The sequence below is a fragment of the Eubalaena glacialis genome, chromosome 12 (assembly GCF_028564815.1).
Source record: "Eubalaena glacialis isolate mEubGla1 chromosome 12, mEubGla1.1.hap2.+ XY, whole genome shotgun sequence".
In the NCBI taxonomy this organism is placed as follows: Eukaryota; Metazoa; Chordata; class Mammalia; order Artiodactyla; family Balaenidae; genus Eubalaena; species Eubalaena glacialis.
This window is the reverse complement of record NC_083727.1, coordinates 17,430,416-17,443,736: the sequence shown is the minus strand read 5'-3', so window position 1 is coordinate 17,443,736 and position 13,321 is coordinate 17,430,416. Positions and strand designations below refer to the sequence as shown.

General features: G+C 42.5%; 1 protein-coding gene across 2 annotated transcripts in view; it reads left to right on the top strand.

The window, feature by feature from the left end:
• SASH1 (SAM and SH3 domain containing 1) overlaps positions 1-13,321 on the top strand; it is a 186,390-nt gene that overhangs the window by 34,908 nt on the left and 138,161 nt on the right. For both annotated transcript variants that reach the window (XM_061206866.1, XM_061206867.1), the window contains exon 2: positions 5,936-6,064. In XM_061206866.1, coding sequence (XP_061062849.1) covers positions 5,936-6,064 — 129 coding nt within the window. The remainder of the gene's footprint in view (positions 1-5,935; positions 6,065-13,321) is intronic.

Sequence of the window (13,321 nt, the reverse complement as noted above, 5' to 3'; positions counted from 1 at the left end):
GACAGAGCTGGTGCAAACAGTGACATCTCAGGGATTCGGTGAGGCTGAACAAGGAAACCGGAATTAAAGTCTTGTTTATGGTAGTAGCAAGTTCACCTGAAAGGTTTCTGGGAGTGTTTATCACCTCAAAATCTTTACACAAGCTAATTAAGAGTGAGAAGGCATTGTGAAGTCATTCAAGAAATCAGTTAGGCTTTATTGTATTGTAATGATTTGTTTTAGTGGATTTATCTGGTAGGGGACTGATGTAAATACTTATATATATGAATATATCTTCATCCCTCTCCCAAACAATAGTGAGTAGTGGAAATAAAACATATAATTTATATTTCATAAAATATATCATGTACGTACTTACTATTATAGACAGAAAAGGTAGAGATGTGTGAAATAAATGAGGTAGGAGTCCTGTTCCCTTTCTTCCCCTCAACTTTGGGGATTCAGAGCAACGCATTGAGTTTTCCCTTAGGGCTCTGTCTTTATAGATAGATAAAATAGCAGGACCACGAGTTCATTTGCATTCATTTGCATGTAATCTGCATACAGCAGTACAGATTACATTGTGTCTTCTGGTGTTTTCAGAGAAGTTTTTTTCTTTTTCTTTTTTTCCACTTAAGCTTTGTCAAGATATTCTAAAGCATAAATGACATCTGGGGAAAGAAGAGAGCAAAAACAAAAAAAGTAATGATACAAATGCCTCTGTTTTCATAGTACTTTTAGTTTTCACATTTTCCAGAGACAGAAGTACATTGGGATAAAAATGCAGAAATACTATTAAATCAGTTGTTGAGAGAACAATGCTCTGTTTCTTTTCTCCTTAATTGTAACAGCAGTTCACCCGATCTGAATTGTTTGGTACAATGCCCCTTGTCTCTATATTTTTATGTTGGTTGTATAAAAAAGATGGGTGTTTGGTATAAATGCGTGCTGTGGCTTCATGGGAAAATTATACAAGTGAGTCTTCCATTGAGCTGACACTGGTAGTGGGACCCAGATTTAAATTAAGTTCATATTAAGTGAAATGGATGGTCATATGGAAAAATGCTGTGACCTGGTTTTGTAATAGGAAACGGGAAGAGAGCTTGAATTTGCATGTATCTTTTTTTTTTGGTAGAGAGTGATGGGAAAATTCTTGTAAAAAAGTTTATGCGACACAAAATTTCACAATTTACTTTAAAAAGGCTATTTTGAGGAAATAAGACTTTTCTGAGTTCCTAAACACAGAACTAATATTGCTTCAGCCTAATGCATGCGAACCAAAGGGGGAAAATAAAAAGCGAAACAGATTAGACAAGCAATACACTCTACAGCAGAAACTTTTAACACCTTAAAAGAAAAAAAAGTTTAAAAAGGAATCTGTTTCAGTATTTTAATGTATTTATTATAATAAATATCGAAATTTATAAAGTCATACTATATATTTAGAAGTTTATTTTGTAACATCAATGCCTCTTGGCATTAGCATTGTGGGGTGTTCAGTCAGACATGAACTTCACATCCCCCAAAAAAGATGTACAAGGTGTGGTGCTATTGAAACATCAACTGCATTATTTAAATTCCCTAGGGACTAATGTTGCAAATATTTTAATAGAAGTAAATATTTTTACCGAATAGGTTTGTACTATATCAAGTAAGAACAAGTTGGACAGAAAGGATGCAGGGGTCTCCAGACAGTCCTGAAAAAGCATGGATTTGGAGTGGGTGAAGAGAAAATCATCATGTGGCTCCTTGGTTCCATGTGATTGGGATGGGAAAAAATTCCTTTCTGTGCATGGCAGACAAGACCTACTTACACACACACACACACACACACACACACACACACACACACACACGCTTTAAAAAGTTATTTTGCCTTTCTTGGCATTTAAATGATCAAGACTGATGAAAGTGGTAATTATGGGGACTCACTGCACATCTGGAAAGCGATTTGAAAAAACATAGAGGCAGCTGTGCCACCGTGTTCTAAATTATTATTTGCTGAGCATCAAGTGAGGAATGGTTATTGCAGAGTGTGAAATGTTTGCTGTCTTTGGCCTGAGTTGAGTTGAACAGCTGCTTCTTCCTCATGAGCAGCAGATATTTCCCAGGCCCTCAAATATTTGGGGAGTTCCGAGTGATTGGGAGTGAGGGATAGGAATGAAACTGTTTCACTATTAGGAAAAAAAAGTTTGACCAGAAGCCTGGAAACTTTAGAAGTGAACAGTTGGCTTTGAAGGTGTCCCAGGATATATGAGAGAGGAGAGAGAAAGGAAAGAAAGCAATTTGAACAAAGCTATATAAACTATCATTTTTATAATTTTTTCAGGTGGCCTTGATTAGTCCAAGAAAGTAGTAGTTGGTTGTGATAAGTCATACAGTTCATAAACTTGAAAGCTGATTATTTTTGAGAAGCCAGCCATCAAGATTGGAGTGTCTTGCCTTGGTCAGTATAACTCTTAGTGCCTCTGTGAATAAGAGAGAGTGGGAGAGGGAGAGAGAGAGAGAGGTTAATTTCCATTAAGAACAGCAAGCCATAGGGAAATGTGTGGATATAGCCCATCTCACAAGTTCATTCAGGTATTAGAAGATACAGATTTTGTATTTGGTCAAAGGTGGCAGGTGTGTTTCATTTCCTGGAGGGAAGAAGGCAGAAGTTTCTTGATGAGGATGGCATCATACTCTCGAGAGACTAAGACAATTCTAAAGAGCCCAAGATCTTCCAGGAGCCCCAGTTGCTGTGGAGAGTGGCAGGATCAGGGCAATAACTCATGAAGATGGGTTCTCAGGTAACATTGTTGCAAGTCCTGTCCTTTTTACCTTCCAACACACACTCATCTTTCCCAGTATATACTGGGTGGGGGAGCTAAGGAAACTTGGTGCTCTTGAAGAGAAGTGGGATGGTGAGGGCCTTGTGTCTTTGAGGTGTAAGCAAACATCCTCGGTCAGTAGAAGGCAGATACCCTGATGTTAAAGGTAGCCAGTTCCCTTTGTCCTAGGAACCGTCCAGATGCTTCTCTCTGGCCGAGGCAGCGGTGGTCCGGAGCCCTTGCCTCGCTGGGCACTGTGCTGTCATAGTCCTGGTCGTTGGCTGGAACAGATGCTCCCATGGGAGCAGCCCTTCTGCCCTCGCTCTTTCCTAAAGTTTCTTCCAGTGCTTTCTCTTGGTGTTGGGGGTGGCATGGGGGCTGGGGGAGCCGCCACTGTGGGGGCTGCCTGTCCTCTCTGGCTCCTCTGGTCCTCCCCGTCGGCAGGCCTCAGCCCCCTTCTCCACCGGGCTGGTAAGTTTGGGGTTTATTTGTAGAATGGGTGATGTGTGTGGCATGGATCATTCTTAGGGGAGAGAGACCTGGTCTGATCTCTGTTTTGCAAGGTCACTTTGGTGACTGGATCCAAGGCAGATGAGGCCAAATGGGGAAGGAGAGAAGAAGACCAGTCAGGAGGTTGTAGATTTCCATGTTGTGGCCCATGGGGCACGTGCTGTTCAGTTGAGACGAGTCAGGGCAGACCTCAGGATCGTAATCCGATTTATGATGCAATTTGTCAGGAGCCTCACCTCTACTAAAGGCAGTAAAGCAAAGACTGGTAGGCTGATCCCCTCTGTGTGTTTCCTCGGAGGCTAGCAGCAGACTTCCATTTTACTCCTTCTTATTTTCCCTACTGGAAACTTGACAAACATTTTTTTTGAGGGGGGTAAGCTCCTGCCACCTCTGCTGTGTCCATCCAGCCTGTTGTCTCAGAGGGGAGGGACTGACTTTTGCCCAGACACGTTCAAACATCTTACTGTTCTTGTAAAGAGCTCTGTAGTGGAGACTTTGAGACAATTACCTCAAACATAGAACATTTTATTGGTAACAAAGGAAGAATCTTTTCTAAAAAAAAATCATTTCTTTCAATTCTGTTTCCCCACTCGGTCAGTTTTGTGAAATTGGTGAATGCAGAAGTGGGATAGAGATGGTCACTTGCTTTGACCCACGCATCCTGACCAGGGCCTTGAGGTCTTTAGCAGAAAGGCTTTTTAAAAAAATTAATTAATTAATTAATTAATTAGGCTGCATTGGGTCTTCACTGCTGTGTGCGGGCTTTTTCTACTTGCGGTGAGCGGGGGCTACTCTTCATTGTGGTGCAGGGGCTTCTCATTGCGGTGGCTTCTCTTGTTGCGGAGCACGGGCTCTAGGCGCGTGGGCTTCAGTAGTTGCGGCGCATGGGCTGTAGAGCGCAAGCTCAGTAGTTGCGGCGCCCGGGCTTAGTTACTCCGCGGCAGGTGGCTTCTTCCCGGACCAGGGCTCGAACCCGTGTCCCCTGCATTGGCAGGTGGATTCTTAACCACTGTGCCACCAGGGAAGTCCCAGCAGAAAGGCTTTTGAAGAACTCTGTTTTCTCTTTTGTATATACTGTAATTTTATTTCAATAGCACAAACGAAGTTAGCGTGAAGGAAATTTAAATGAAACAGTACCGTATAAATAGCAGAGAACCAAAAACTCTAAAAAAGGAAGTACATCTAAAGCATGAGAATTCAACATTCATTGGTATTTCATCTTCAGTTTTGATTGAGACTTGATGTTTGCAAATTTTGAAACAAACTTTGAGATCATGATGACTATTCTGAAGAGATTTCAGCACCAGCACTGAAGAACTCTTAATTCCCAAAGCCTGTCTGCGTCTAAGTGTGCTTTGCAGTCTTAGACACATGCGCTAAGGGTGGTGTGCTGGCATTAACTATGCGACAGGGCTGGCCAGTGGTCTGTCACAGGGAAAATGTGTGTGCACTTCTTCAGTTGTCTAAGAGTTGTGTTTTCCTTGGTTATCTTGGTAAAATCATTTTCCTTGGTTGTCTTGGTAGGGTCTTTTATTCATACCAAAGAAAGAACATGTTGGGAGGTGAAGAGGGGCAGGGGAGATGCTTCTGTGAAGGAAGGAATGAATGAATGAATAGACACAATGGCATAACCTACAAATGTATACAGCATTGCTGTCATCCTCTGTGTATGTGTTCAAACATGTATTTAGGAATCAGTTCCCATAAAGGAAGACTACAATCTGAAACATTATTTGTAGTGAATATTATTAGCTAAGTAAATTGAGCCCTGAATATGTGCCAGAAGGACTGTGAAGGACCAAGCCCTGAGTGTGTCACGTTACTTCATCGCTCCTCACGGGGAGGTATCCCAGCGTTGCCAGAGATTAGGAAACATGCTTAAGGCTGCCGAACCAGAAGTGGCCGCTGAGCTGGATGTGAACTTGGGGGTGTGGGCTCCAGAGCAGCTTCTGGGCCCGTCCCTCAGTGGAGACACAGATATGTTTCCTTATTTATTTAGGTGAATTTGTTCTCTTGCATCTGTACTTGAATGATGTAGGGAATAAGAGTTCCCACTTTTCTGAGGGTCTCATGGGAGGTATGGTTCAGGTGTGTCCCATATGCAGCATTCCCTGTTGGCTTCTGAATTCTCAGCTTCCCATCAGAATTCCCAGGAGTGGTGTCCTGGCATCTGGGTTTCTCAAACGCTTCCCCAGAGGTTCTGATGCAGCCACTGACTGGGCTTTAGGGTGCCTCGCACTGACACAGTGGTTTTCCCAGGGGTTTCTTGGCCCTGCAAGGCAGGCAGGGATGTGGGTTAAAACTGTGGCTTTGGCATCAGACAGTCCTGAGTTGGAGGCCTGGCTTCTTTGCTTGGTAGCCGTGCAATCCTTGGGCTGTCACTCGGCTTTTTTGAGCTGCTGTTTGTCCATCTATACACAGTGAGGAAAATAGGTCCTGTGTCCCAGGGCTGTCCTCAGCATTAGGAGCTGTCGCGTGTAAAATTTAGCCTGGCACACGTCCACCACTGAAAAAATGCCAGCTGTTATTAGTATAAGTGCTGCATAGAGGAAGACTAGATGATGTGGGGCGTTTGCAGGTGGACTGATCGCCTTTGTTCTCTTCCTGTTTCGTCCCCCTGCCCTCCTCACCCTCAGGACGGCTCCCTGGGAAACATCGATGACCTGGCACAACAGTATGCAGATTATTACAATACCTGTTTCTCCGACGTGTGCGAGAGGATGGAGGAGCTGCGGAAACGGCGGGTTTCCCAGGACCTGGATGTGGTGAGTGGGGCACTGGGGATATGTTCTTGCCCAGCCGGGCTGCTCCTGGTCCAGCGTCCCCTCCTTCAGCCCTCTCATGGTTGTGCATGCATTATTACTCTGCAGGCTGCTGCACTAGTTTGAGATGAAAAATTCAGACCCTAAAAGGAGTAACCCAGGTCTGTGGCTGTCAGACTGAATGAGTATTAGTTGGGGCAATAATGATCAAATTTTTATATTCATTAAAAGATTGCATTTGTATTTTAATTTTTTTTTAGCTTAAGGGGAAAGGATGTTTTTACTGTTGGGCGGTAGATACTACATTTTTAATGACTCTAAGCCAAAAGGAGGTCTAGGCTAGTTCTTTCCTTGTCTCCTTCCTTCTTTGTTTTCTTCTTTTTGTTTTAAACAAAATAAAATTTAAAGAAACAAGAAACCACCCTAATTTCTCACCTAGCAATAACCACATTGGTGTTTTAGCAAGTCTCCGTTCCGTGTTTTTCTGGGCATTTTTACATCGGCAATGTAATTCTTGCTTTTTTACTTAACATTTTATTATAGTTCTTCCATGTTGCTAAGACCTCTTTGTAATCACCATTTTTCATGATTTTACCAAGATAACCAAGGAAGACACAACTCTTCTGTCAGGTGCATTGAAATTCATTTGGCTGTTTTATAAAGACTTTTATATGTATGATTAGTGGAGCATTTGAAGTTCCACGTGATAAACAGTAACTACAGAGCTTAGGTCTATATAATCTATATGTGTGCTGGTACTTCCATGTTGTACATTTACTAGAAACTTTTACATTGGTACATGGTACATTTGGTACATTTACCAAAACTTCTGCATTTATTAATTTAAATTTGCTATATAGGTCTTGGGTTCATTTTGGTTCAGTGCGTCTCAAATTGTTCCGTTTCATTGTGGTGACCTTAAGACCATTTTAGGAATGAGAGGCAGAAGAAAAGGCTCAACACTCCGTGTTTCCTCATCTGGACCAGCTCCTTTTTAAGCATCTTTTATGTATTAGGGGACTACGTGGCTCTTTTCTGAGTAACAGTACCTCTGCCTTTAAAAAAAAGTTTGAAAACTACTGATTCAATTGAATCCTTATTTATTTTGTGATTTTTCCACAAATCTACTTCGAGTAGAGATGAAAAAATTAGTAACTCAGAACAGATAATTCTTTTATTAATAATTCCTTTTCTGTTTGAAAAAACCTATTGGATAAGGGACCCACCAAGTAGTTTAGGCACCGCTGCTGTATATTCCATAAGTAGACATCATTCACTTCCACTCTAAGTGAGATGCTGGTGCTCTTATGCAGTTTCATTTCTTTCCTTAACTCAGTCCACATAAAGATTTCTTATATCATAACTGTCAAATAACTATTGATCCTTTTTCCTTTTTGTTCGCTGATTTAGTGTTCAACATGGGTGGGAGTTAGTATAATGGAATCGATTGAGGCTGAGAAGCATCCGTTGGGGGCAGAAAGCCATCACCCCAGGAGCCTGACACCCTGGCCCAGGCAGGCACATGGGCATCATTATTGCCAAGGGCTTCTTTCCTGTAACTTTGTCCCTTGGCGTGTGTGAAGGGGGGGAGGGGCGTTATTGCCTTCCTTTTAAGAAAGTATTCTCATGTGGCAAAAGACTGTTAAAATTAATTAGGCTCTCCTGTTGGGGCACAGTTAGTGCCTTTTTTTTTGGCAAGATTGCAGCCAAACAACAACTTCATTATTGCCCTGAGTTCTTGAATGTTGCGATTTTGACCTTGAATAATAGGATACTCTGTGGCTTCCTTGGACATTTCACCGTGCAAAGAAATGATGGCTGTGAACTGACAGATGATCCTTGATACGACACCCAACAGCTTTTCCCCAAATTCTAGCCGGTTAAGAGTTGGGGTTACCATAGTCATTCCACAGTGTTTGGGAACCTTGGAAAGCAGCTTCTTGGTAGGAAAGGAAGCCTGCCTGGAGGTGGAATAAATAACTTCTTCCCATTTAGACAGATGGGCCTAATTTGGTGTGCTCTGTTCCAGAGCTTTTGCAAAAGACAGTGTGGGGAGAAAACACCGCATGAGCTAAATTACTTCTCATCAAAGGTGCAGGAATGTGGTGGTGGATACAATTGATGGGAGCTAGCTGGAAACTCTCTTCATCTTTTAAACTGTAGTTAGTGAGACAAGTAAGATCCCAAGTCAGCATATTCAAGTTCCCGTTCTATGAGATTCCAGGCAAGTACTGAAGACCAAGTTAGATGCCATGTGGTTCACGTCCTTCACACGGCTCAGGAGTCCAGAAGTTAGAGGTTGTTTCAGGTCATCGTTCAGGCCGTGCTTGCAACACTGGCGACTTAGGGAAAGTTCCCTCTCACGGTGGTCAGCTCATCACAGATTGAGTCCTGATGGGAACTTATTTTCTTGAAAAGCTGCAACTTTCAGTCCGTAATACTACTTTTTTTTTTCGTAACGCCACTTTTTATTGCGTCAGAATTTACCTGTATTTCTAGATTGTGAATTCTGCCTTCGGACGAGTAGGCAAACTTCTTGCATGCTAGGCTTTTGGGGCAGCTTGGGGTCTGAGGACCTGCAGCTTAATACTTGTTTTCTGTGCTAGTGAGCAGCCCTGGCAAAAGCAGAAGTGAGGGACTTCCCTGGTGGTCCAGTGGTTAGGACTCTGTGCTTCCCCTGCAGGGGGCACGGGTTTGATCTCTGGCCAGGGAACTAAGATCCTGCATGTGGTGCAGCTCGGCCAAAAAGGGAAAAAAAAAATTTAAAAAGCAGAAAGGAAAAATTAAAAAAAGCAGAAGTGAGATGACTTGGAGAAGAAATGATCCACCGAAAGCACTAAGAGGAAATAGTAACATGTTAGGAGCATAAAACAATTTATAGGGAAAACAATAGCATTAAGTTTGTTGTATCTGCTGTAGAAAAAGTCATTAGAGACAGCTTTGAGGGCAGAGAGTTTGGGGTGATGGTTTAAATTGGTTTTATGGGTTTGTTTCATTTCACATCCTATGGGTGAATTTGGGAGATTGAAGAAATGTTCTATAGACAGAATAGATATTTAGATATTTATGTTTGGCTTTAAAAAGTCCAAAAATGCGGTGTCCTTAAGAGCTAATTACATGTCAGCTGGAGAACAAACAAGCCAAAAAGTCACCCTGCCCACAGAAATGCTTGACTTAACCCTGAAAAATAAAAGGTTTTGATAATTATGTTAGTAATTAACTTTTGGGACTGGATATCAAGCTACTTCTCCAGGACCTAATCACCTGGCCCCTGACTGGAATAAAGCCCGTACTTAATAAAGTGTTTTGGGGGCCAGTTAGTTTAGACGAAGGTAACAGAGAGAGTACAGATGGGTGAAAATTCAACAGCATAAGCACGGATTATGATTGAGATTATAACTATCATGAGAGTTTCTATTTAGCACCAAGTGGGCCCTAAAGGAACCGTGTGTTTGGACCACAGCCCTTGCCTCTGCTGGGGATTAGGTCGTTAGTGGTTGGGAACAGCAGGGAAGTTGCCCATATTTCCATACATTTGGGCACATCCCTGAGCACTGTGTGTTTTTTTGGCTGTGAGAAGCTGCATTTGGAAATGACAGCAGCTTTCCAAGTCCATAATGGGCCCATGTCTAGCGATGCTAAGTCTGACATCTGTCAAAGTGACACCATGGCCAGGAGAGGGACACATGCAAGGCAGACACTTATTACCGGCCATGTCAGCTTCCTCGGCATCTTTGCGGCTGAGTCTGCTTGGATGTTGGCAGAAACAAGTTTGTACAGTGGTTGCTGTATCATAGCCTTGTCAGAGAAGTCACCACTTACAGGATCTCTGTGCCACTTACAGGTGACTTACAGTTTGTGCCACACTGTTAACACATCTGTGTGGGCCTCAAGAGCCCGGAGCCCAGGCAAGACTCACCCAGGTCTTTGAGGACTGGGACTGTTGCATATTATCACAGAGAAATGTGATCTCAGAGCCATTGCCGATGGTGTAGGAATGATTCTGGGGCATAATTATTGTTCCTAGCAATTTTCGTAATTTAATCTTTTGAGGTATAATTCTGGACAAAGACAGAGGCACTAAGAGTGGTGTCTGGCGTGACTAGTGGTGATTCTTGGGGCTTCTTCAGACCCTACCTCTCCCACCCCACGCCCAAGCTGGCGTCCTGGCCTCGGCGATTGTCACAGTGGCAAAAGGGTGTGAGAAACAGGATGGAAGGAGACTGGGGGAGTCAGGAAGACTTGGGTTCAAATTCTGGCTGTTGTACTTATCTGGCAAGTTGTGTAACCTTTCTAAGCTTCAGTTTCCCCATCTATAAAATGGGGTAAAAATATCTCATAAAGTTGTTACAAGGATTAAATGAGAAAACTGCTATAAAGTATACCTGGTCCCTCATTGTAAGTGACCTATAACTGTTCATTTCTCTTCCTTCCTTTCTATTCCTGCATCAAAAACTCCTGTCATGATGCAGGAGTATCTTTTATTTGTACTTCATTAATATTTATTCACCTGAGTGTAGAGGTTTCTTTTAGCTTTTATTTCGGGAAATTTCAAACATATATAAACAGCATACTATAACAAACTTCCTGTGCCTCTTACCCAGCTTCAACAGTTACCAGCATCCTGCCATTCTCACTTCATCTTTACTCTTCACGCCTGCTTTTTTTTTTAAATTTATTTATTTTTATTTATTTATTTCTGGCTGAATTGGGTATTCGTTGCTGTGCGCGGGCTTCTCATGCGGTGGCTTCTCTTGTTGCGGGGCACGGGCTCTAGAGCGCAGGCTCAGTAGTTGTGACTCTTGGGTTCTAGAGCGCAGGCTCAGTAGTTGTGGCACATGGGCTTAGTTGCTCCGCGGCATGTGGGATCTTCCCGGACCAGGGCTCGAACCTGTATCCCCTGCGGTGGCAGGAGGATTCTTAACCACTGCGCCACCAGGGAAGCCCCTTCACGCCTGCTTAATTATTATTTTTTAAAAGTTCTTTGTGAGGTAAAATTTACATATTGAAATGCTTGCATCTTAGCTATACAGTTTTGTCAAGTGGATATAGGCATGTTATCCACACCCCAGCGTGATGTAGGGCACCCCACAAAGTTCCCTCGTGTCCCTTCCCAGTAAATCCTAGTTTGAGGACAGGGATTTTTGTCAGTCTGTTTTTGTCCTTTCTGTATTCCAGCATGGAGAACAGTGCATGGGACATAATAGGTGCTCAGTAAGTATTTGTTGAATTCATTTGTGTATGTAATTATTTAAAACTATTAAATGAGCGTCAAGCATCTGAGATGTTGTCATTCCAGAAATACAGATAAAGATGTGTTCCCCATCCACAAAGATGTCACAGTTTAGTGGGGGCTTTAGACTTTAGTAAGCAGACTTTTTGTTGTTGTTGTTGGCCACGCTGCGCAGCTTGTGAAATCTTAGTTCCCTGATCAGGGATCAAACCCCGGCCCACAGCAGTGAAAGTGCCAAGTCCTAACCACTGGACTGGCAGGGAATTCCCTAATCGGACTATTCAAATGCCGTGCAGGAGTACACAAGAGAGCCCCTGATCCAGTTTAGGAAAATCAAAGAAGGCTTCCTGGAGGAGGTGATACCCAAGCCCAACTGTAAGGAAACACAGATGATTAATCTGGTTGGGGAGCGAGGTGTAGACAGTGCAGAGTAATTTAAGGCAGAGGTCACAGTTAGTGAAAAGGTCAAAAATGAGAGAGAAAATGTGGCTTTTATGGGCCACTGAGGGAAGTTTACTAGGGCTGGAACCTAAGGCATAAACAGGTGTGCAGAGAAAAGATACATGCTGTCCTTTCACAGGTCCTTGGATCATTGATGATGTAAAAAGATAGAAGGTTGCTCTGATGCATCACCATTCACAAGACAAAACAAAAATAATTGCCATTTCGCAATAGTTGACAGGCTGGGCCAAGGTGACCTTGTGGCTTTCCTCAGTCATGCAGACTAGTCCAGTCTCTGTGGGGGGTTTTGTTTTGTTTTATTGACTGCTCTTCTTTTGTTATTTGCTAGAGACTGCAAAGCCTGTGGAAAACAGGTTTCCTGTACCTTTGAGCTCCCTGAATATTCAAGAAAAGATATTCCAGAAAAGATAAGGGTTGCCTCCACCTCAGTGCTTAGGGAACACTGGCTGCCCCAGGAGGCTACCTGAATTCTTATTCTCACCCCGAGGATAAATATGTGAGCTGTGTTGCAAATTGTCCTGACTTTAAATATTCAACTGCTAAATGCTAAAGCCCAACTGTTGCACCAGGGCATTTGCTTTTGTTTTGTTTCATTTTGTCTTAATGGACATTATTTGCTAGCTTTGGGCTACTGTTGATTTGCAGATTGCAGTCAGAAACGGTGGGCATTAGACAGTGAGTCTGAACCACATTCTGCTGTGGGATTTACACACTTGATGTCAAAATACACTGAGGCTTTATGTCTTAAGCCAGATGGTAATACAGTTCTCTGCTTGGGCTCCTCTCAGACAAAGTCCCATTTGTAGTCAAATGCCCAGTCCCAACTTAGCATTTTTTTGTTCATTGCACCACATTAACATGGACATAAATATAAATAGGTCTCTGGGCTGCCAGATTTGATCTTGGCATCCCGTACCTCTCATAATTAAGAAGATTTTTATTATACTTAGGATCAATTTAGGTATGCTTCCATCCTCTTAAACTTAGAGACCTTTGTAGACTGCTCATACCGTTATGGAAACGGACAGATTAGATGTGCTATGTGTGATAGAATAGTTGAGCTGTCTTCATCAGACTTTTCAAATAGGAATCAACAACATCAGCTTCTTTTTCTGGTTTTGGTCCTGAGCATTCAGAAATGACTGATTTTTGTTTGTTTGCATTTATAAACACAATGTGCCCAGGGGATTAAACACCAAAATAGGATTCTGCTCAAAATATAAATGCTTGCCAGAAAGGGAAAAAAGTCTGAGCTTTGTAGTTGTTTTCATTTACATACAACAGAGAGCATTCCTAGATGTTAATCAAATTAACAGTAATTGGGGAGAAAAGCCAAGAAATTAAAGAGGCCACTTTTTGATGGCAGAATCTGGGCTTGGAGGGGAAAGGAGTGTCTCTGTTTTTGCAATCGGGATCTTTCAAAGTTAAGTGAGGCCCAGGCCAGGTGCATTTTGGAGCCCTGGAATATTAAAACCAGGTTACCAAAAGTATAGTGTGATCTCAATGTTTACATTTAACAATTAAACACTTTTAACGTGGAAGATTACAGTGTAATTTATTTATGC